This window comes from Oncorhynchus kisutch, linkage group LG29 (genome assembly GCF_002021735.2).
Source record: "Oncorhynchus kisutch isolate 150728-3 linkage group LG29, Okis_V2, whole genome shotgun sequence".
Classification (NCBI taxonomy): Eukaryota; Metazoa; Chordata; class Actinopteri; order Salmoniformes; family Salmonidae; genus Oncorhynchus; species Oncorhynchus kisutch.
The window spans coordinates 39,587,785-39,595,348 of NC_034202.2; the positions used below are offsets into that span (position 1 = coordinate 39,587,785).

Below are 7,564 nucleotides of genomic sequence, written 5' to 3' on the forward strand. Positions count from 1 at the left end.
TCCCCCTCTCCTCCTACTTTCTCTTACCCTCCCTCCCTTCCTCCCTTCTACTCACCTATAACCCTCTCACCCCCTTCCTCCCCCTCTCCTCCTACTTTCTCTTACCCTCCCTCCCTTCCTCCCTTCTCCTCACCCATAACCCTCTCACCCCCTTCCTCCGCCTCTCCTCCTACTTTCTCTTACCCTCCCTCCCTTCCTCCCTTCTCCTCACCCATAACCCTCTCACCCCCTTCCTCCCCCTCTCCTCCTACCTTCTCTTACCCTCCCTCCCTCCCTTCCTCCGTCCTCCTCACCCATAACCCTCTCACCCCCTTCCTCCCCCCTCTCCTCCTACTTTCTCTTACTCTCTCTCCCTCCCTCCCTTCCTTCCTCCTCACCCATAACCCTCTCACCCCCTTCCTCCCCACTCTCCTCCTACTCCCTGCATCACTGGACAACGTTACTAGACAATGCCTTGTTTCTGTGTCTCTATATTTCCTTCATGAGATAAGGAAGGCTTGCCTGAGATTTTCCGGCCTGATAGAGACAGGAAAAAGGGGTTATCTGTGTTGCAGATGAAGAGAAAGGAGAAACAGAGAGTCTTGACCACAACCTAACGTATGATAACCAGTCTGTAACAAGGGTCCAGAAAGATATTCACATGAAATGAAATGGAACATATCCTTGCCTTAGTCGGATATTATATGTGAGTTGCAGAAATGAACCCAAAAAACTGTGAAGTCAGTGAAGTCCCCATGTTCCTGTGGTGGTGGAAGTTGTTTTTAAAAGGAAGTGTTCTCCTCATGATAATGATGTAATTGGAGTAGGTAATGAGAGACAATGTATCCTTCAATGTTTCCTGTGTCTGCTCTTTCTCTGGGACAGGAGGGGACAGACAGTCCCCTCTACCTCAGTGTTTCCTGTGTCTGCTCTGCCTCTGAGACAGGAGAGGACAGACAGTCCCCTCTACCTCAGTGTTTCCTGTGTCTGCTCTGCCTCTGATACAGGAGAGGACAGACAGTCCCCTCTACCTCAGTGTTTCCTGTGTCTATTCTCTCTCTGGGACAGGAGAGGACAGACAGTCCCCTCTACCTCAGTGTTTCCTGTGTCTATTCTCTCTCTGGGACAGGAGAGGACAGTCAGTCCCCTCTACCTCAGTGTTTCCTGTGTCTATTCTCTCTCTGGGACAGGAGAGGACAGACAGTCCCCTCTACCTCAGTGTTTCCTGTGTCTATTCTCTCTCTGGGACAGGAGAGGACAGTCAGTCCCCTCTACCTCAGTGTTTCCTGTGTCTATTCTCTCTCTGGGACAGGAGAGGACAGACAGTCCCCTCTACCTCAGTGTTTCCTGTGTCTACTCTACCTCTAGGACAGGAGAGGACAGACAGTCCACAGTGTTTCCTGTGTCCACTCTACCTCTAGGACAGGAGAGGACAGACAGCTTAGTCTACCTCAGAGTATTGCATCTGTACAGATATATTATTGAAATAACTTTAGTGCTCACAAGGTCTCTTGAAAACTCTTGAAATATGTGTGTACAGGAACAACATTGTCCAGTAATAACTAAGCAGAGAAAATGAGGATCCATGTTCTGTACATGCTTAAAACAGCAGGCAGGTGCAGAGAAGACAATGGCAGCAGTGGTACGTACAGACAGCACTTGCAGGTTGTGTCCCTGGATGGTCTTGAGCAGGTTGGTGACCCCTCCCTCCAGTCCCCCGTTGATGAAGACGCCGTTACTGAAGTGGTACAGCAGAATGGTCCTCAGGATGTTCACGTCGCCTAGTGATGACACGAGCAGAGGGCGGGCTTAAAGACCTGTGTTGGGATTAATTACTTGAAAAACACGTTACATTGAACAATATAACCTTGTGTGGAAAGTAACGCATTATATTACTACTTATATTAATTTGTGCTACTTTTATGAAAAAAAAAATCTAAATCTCACTGTTTGTTTGAATGTCGTGAGGGAGCAAGTTGAGCTGGTCTCAGTAACTCAGGTTCGATCACTAGTTCCTCATTGTGGTGCTACTTTCCTGTTACTATATATGAGCTGTTTCCTGTTACTATATGTGAGCTGCTTTCCTGTTACTATATATGAGCTGTTACCTGTTACTATATGAGCTGTTTCCTGTTACTATATATGAGCTGCTTTCCTGTTACTATATATGAGCTGTTTCCTGTTACTATATATGAGCTGTTTCCTGTTATTATATATGAGCTGTTTCCTGTTACTATATATGAGCTGTTTCCTGTTACTATATGAGCTGTTTCCTGTTACTATATATGAGCTGTTTCCTGTTACTATATATGAGCTGTTTCCTGTTATTATATATGAGCTGTTACCTGTTACTATATGAGCTGTTTCCTGTTACTATATATGAGCTGCTTTCCTGTTACTATATATGAGCTGTTTCCTGTTACTATATATGAGCTGTTTCCTGTTATTATATATGAGCTGTTTCCTGTTACTATATATGAGCTGTTTCCTGTTACTATATGAGCTGTTTCCTGTTACCATATGAGCTGTTTCCTGTTACTATATATGAGCTGTTTCCTGTTACTATATGAGCTGTTTCCTGTTACTATATGAGCTGTTTCCTGTTACTATATATGAGCTGTTTCCTGTTACTATATATGAGCTGTTTCCTGTTACTATATATGAGCTGTTTCCTGTTACTATATGAGCTGTTTCCTGTTACTATATGAGCTGCTTAATGTGCCATTGTTATGCCCGTCGTCAGAATGAGACCAAAGTGCAGCGTGGGAAAGTGTACATCTTACATTATTTTAGATGAACACCAAAAAAACAACAAAATACAAAACAAATGTAAAGTTCTGCAGGGCTAAACAGCTACTGAGCAAAAACAAGATCCCACAAACTTAGGTGGAAAAAAGGCTGCCTAAGTATGATTCCCAATCAGAGACAACGATAGACAGCTAGCTGCCTCTGATTTGAAACCATACCCAGCCAACAAAGAAAATGCCCACCCAAATCACACCCTACCTAACCGAATAGAGAAAGCAACAGGCTCTCTAAGGCTCCCCCTCCCCCCTCTAAAGGTGCGGACTCCGGCCGCAAAACCTGACTCTATGAGGGAGGTTCCGGGTGGGCAAAATTAGTACAGCAGGATAGTCCTCAGGAGGTTCACGTGATGACATGGGCAGAGTAGAGGGGTTAAAGACAGCTCTCACTAGTTCCCACAGTCACAATGTCAAAATTGGCTATATCATAAATATTCATGAAAACAAAAAAATACGCTTTTTGGACTTCATTTAAGGTTAGGGTTAGGCACAAGATTAGCAGTGTGGTTAAGGTTAGGCACAAGATTAGCAGTGTGGTTAAGGTTAGGTTTAGGCACGAGATTAGCAGTGTGGTTAAGGTTAGGGTTAGGGTTTAAAATCAGATTTTTAAGAAGAGACTTTAGTTGAGTTGAGGAGTTGAGGGGCAAAGGGACATTTGAGGAGCTGTTCCTCTGGGTGGGGGGGGGTTGAGGAGGTAACGGGAAATTTGAGGCGGTGTTTCTCTGGGTGGTTTGAGGAGGTAAGGGGAGGTTTGAGGAGGTGTTCCTCTGGGTGGTTTGAGGAGGTAAAGGGAGGTTTGAGGAGGTGTTCCTCTGGGTGGTTTGAGGAGGTAAGGGGAGGTTTGAGGAGGTGTTCCTCTGGGTGGGGGTTGGGGTTGAGGAAGTAAGGGGAGGTTTGAGGAGGTGTTCCTCTGGGTGGGGGTTGGGGTTGAGGAGGTAAGGGGAGGTTTGGGGAGGTGTTCCTCTGGGTGGGGGTTGGGGTTGAGGAGGTAAAGGGACATTTGAGGAGGTGTTCCTCTGGGTGGTTTGAGGAGGTAAAGGGACATTTGAGGAGGTGTTCCTCTGGGTGGGTTGAGGGGGTAAAGGGAGGTTTGAGGAGGTGTTCCTCTGGGTGGTTTGAGGAGGTGTTCCTCTGGGTGGTTTGATGAGGTGTTCCTCTGGGTGGGGGTTGGGGTTGAGGAGGTAAAGGGACATTTGAGGAGGTGTTCCTCTGGGTGATTTGAGGAGGTAAAGGGAGGTTTGAGGAGGGGTTCCTCTGGGTGGTTTGAGGAGGTAAGGGGAGGTTTGAGGAGGTGTTCCTCTGGGTGGTTTGAGGAGGTAAAGGGAGGTTTGAGGAGGTGTTCCTCTGGGTGGTTTGAGGAGGTAAGGGGAGGTTTGAGGAGGTGTTCCTCTGGGTGGTTTGAGGAGGTGTTCCTCTGGGTGGTTTGAGGAGGTAAAGGGAGGTTTGAGGAGGTGTTCCTCTGGGTGGTTTGAGGAGGTGTTTCTCTGGGTGGTTTGAGGAGGTAAGGGGAGGTTTGAGGAGGTGTTCCTCTGAGTGGGTTGAGGAGGTAAAGGGAGGTTTGAGGAGGTGTTCCTCTGGGTGGTTTGAGGAGGTAAGGGGAGGTTGAGGAGGTGTTCCTCTGGGTGGGGGTTGGGGTTGAGGAAGTAAGGGGAGGTTTGAGGAGGTGTTCCTCTGGGTGGGGGTTGGGGTTGAGGAGGTAAGGGGAGGTTTGGGGAGGTGTTCCTCTGGGTGGGGGTTGGGGTTGAGGAGGTAAAGGGACATTTGAGGAGGTGTTCCTCTGGGTGGTTTGAGGAGGTAAAGGGACATTTGAGGAGGTGTTCCTCTGGGTGGGTTGAGGGGGTAAAGGGAGGTTTGAGGAGGTGTTCCTCTGGGTGGTTTGAGGAGGTGTTCCTCTGGGTGGTTTGATGAGGTGTTCCTCTGGGTGGGGGTTGGGGTTGAGGAGGTAAAGGGACATTTGAGGAGGTGTTCCTCTGGGTGATTTGAGGAGGTAAAGGGAGGTTTGAGGAGGGGTTCCTCTGGGTGGTTTGAGGAGGTAAGGGGAGGTTTGAGGAGGTGTTCCTCTGGGTGGTTTGAGGAGGTAAAGGGAGGTTTGAGGAGGTGTTCCTCTGGGTGGTTTGAGGAGGTAAGGGGAGGTTTGAGGAGGTGTTCCTCTGGGTGGTTTGAGGAGGTGTTCCTCTGGGTGGTTTGAGGAGGTAAAGGGAGGTTTGAGGAGGTGTTCCTCTGGGTGGTTTGAGGAGGTGTTTCTCTGGGTGGTTTGAGGAGGTAAGGGGAGGTTTGAGGAGGTGTTCCTCTGAGTGGGTTGAGGAGGTAAAGGGAGGTTTGAGGAGGTGTTCCTCTGGGTGGTTTGAGGAGGTGTTCCTCTGGGTGGGTTGAGGAGGTATTCCTCTGGGTGGTTTGAGGAGGTGTTCCTCTGGGTGGGGGTTGGGGTTGAGGAGGTAAAGGGACATTTGAGGAGGTGTTCCTCTGGGTGGGTTGAGGAGGTGTTCCTCTGGGTGGGTTGAGGAGGTGTTCCTCTGGGTGGGTTGAGGAGGTGTTCCTCTGGGTGTGTTGAGGAGGTGTTCCTCTGGGTGGTTTGAGGAGGTGTTCCTCTGGGTGGGTTGAGGAGGTGTTCCTCTGGGTGGTTTGAGGAGGTAAAGGGAGGTTTGAGGAGGTGTTCCTCTGGGTGGGTTGAGGAGGTGTTCCTCTGGGTGGTTTGAGGAGGTAAAGGGAGGTTTGAGGAGGTGTTCCTCTGGGTGGGTTGAGGAGGTGTTCCTCTGGGTGGGGGTTGGGGTTGAGGAGGTAAGGGGAGGTTTGAGGAGGTGTTCCTCTGGGTGGGTTGAGGAGGTGTTCCTCTGGGTGGGTTGAGGAGGTAAGGGAAGGTTTGAGGAGGTGTTCCTCTGGGTGGGTTGAGGAGGTGTTCCTCTGGGTGGGTTGAGGAGGTAAGGGGAGGTTTGAGGAGGTGTTCCTCTGGGTGGGGGTTGGGGTTGAGGAGGTGTTCCTCTGGGTGGGGGTTGGGGTTGAGGGGTTGTTCCTCTGGGTGGGTTGAGGAGGTGTTCCTCTGGGTGGTTTGAGGAGGTGTTCCTCTGGGTGGTTTGAGGAGGTGTTCCTCTGGGTGGGTTGAGGAGGTAAAGGGAGGTTGAGGAGAAGAGGAAATAACAGCCAACTTACTGGTGAGCATGGTGATGTCCTGCTCTGTGAGACCGTCGAAGGCTTCGTCTGTCGGGGCGAACACGGTGTACGATCCCTCCTGTTTCAACAGCTCTGTCAGACCTGCACTCTCCATCAGAGACAGGAAGATACTAGAAAGACACAATCAATCCATCCATAAATTCTACTGATCAGTTCCTTTGTTTTCCGGACCTCATTATCAACAGCAATAACAAGTCTTGAACAATGTTCGCTTTAACCAAAGTAATACTACGTACATATAACATCAGGTTTCACACATATATTTAATTGATACCAATAGTCAGAGTGTTGAGAGCACATGAACATCTCAGGTCCCTATAGGATACCTGTACTGTATATTAACACATTGATTAGGGTGAGTGTCCTTACTTAAAGCGTCCATCTGACATGAGAAGTTGGTAGATGGTGGTCTGAGCTGGTTTGATGAGAGAACTCATCAGATGAAGAGCTCCGTTGCTGCCCTCTTTACTGCCTCGCACCATGCAGGCATTCTCTATACACACAGCCTAGAGACAGAGATGCATCAATCCATAACAGAGAGAGAGAGAGAGAGAGAGATAAGGTGTGAGAGAGAGAGAGAGAGAGAGAGAGAGAGAGAGAGAGAGAGAGAGAGAGAGAGAGAGAGAGAGAGAGAGAGAGAGAGAGAGATAATGGAGAGAGAGGAGGGAGAGAGAGAGAGAGATAATGGAGAGAGAGATAATGGAGAGAGATAGAGATAATGGAGAGAGATATAATGGAGAGAGATAATGGAGAGAAAGGATGGAGAGAGAGAGATAATGGACAGAGACAATGGGGATAGATAATGGAGAGAGAGATAATGGAGATAGATAATGTAGAGAGAGATAATTGAGAGAGAGAGAGAGATAATGGAGAGAGATATAATGGAGGGAGATATGGATAATGGAGAGAGAGATAATGGAGAGAAAGGAGGGAGAGAGAGAGAGATAAGGAGAGAAAGGAGGGAGAGAGAGATAATGGAGAGAAAGGAGGGAGATAGATAGAGAGATAATGGAGAGAAAGGAGGGAGAGAGAGAGAGAGATAATGGAGAGAGGGAGAGAGGGAGAGAGAGAGAGAGAGAGAGAGAGAGAGAGAGAGAGAGAGAGAGAGAGAGAGAGAGAGAGAGAGAGAGAGAGAGAGAGAGAGAGAGAGAGAGAGAGAGAGAGAGAATAGAGAGAGAGATAATGGAGAGAAAGGAGGGAGAGAGAGAGAGAGAGAGAGAGAGAGAGAGAGAGAGAGAGAGAGAGAGAGAGAGAGAGAGAAGGGGGAGAGAGTGAAGGGGAGAGAGGGAGAGAGAAGGGGAGAGAGGGAGAGAGAAGGGAAGTGAGAGAGAGAAGATGAGAGAGAAGGGAGAGAGAGAGAGATAAACCGAGAGAGAGAGAGAAGGGCAAGAGAGAGAGGGGGGAGAGAGAGTTGACAGAAGAGAGGGGGAGGGGAGAGAGAGAGAGAGAGAGAGAGAGAGAGAGAGCGAGAGAGAGAGAGATAATGGAGAGATCAACTGGAGGACACACCATAAAAGGAGGGAGAGATGAGAAGAGAGATTAAACCGAGAGAAGGAGAGATGAGGAGAGAAATGGAGAGAGAGATAATGGAGAGAGAGATATAGAGAGAGAGG

At 48.7% G+C, this 7,564-nt stretch overlaps 1 protein-coding gene across 6 annotated transcripts in view; it reads right to left on the bottom strand.

Moving 5' to 3' along the window:
- The window catches only part of postna (periostin, osteoblast specific factor a), a 78,366-nt gene that overhangs the window by 31,854 nt on the left and 38,948 nt on the right, over positions 1-7,564 (bottom strand). For all 6 annotated transcript variants that reach the window (XM_031808725.1, XM_031808724.1, XM_031808723.1 and 3 more), the window contains exons 11-13: positions 6,321-6,457; positions 5,931-6,061; positions 1,630-1,760 (exon numbers count right to left, since the gene is read on the bottom strand). In XM_031808725.1, the coding sequence (XP_031664585.1) occupies positions 1,630-1,760; positions 5,931-6,061; positions 6,321-6,457 (399 nt within the window). The remainder of the gene's footprint in view (positions 1-1,629; positions 1,761-5,930; positions 6,062-6,320; positions 6,458-7,564) is intronic.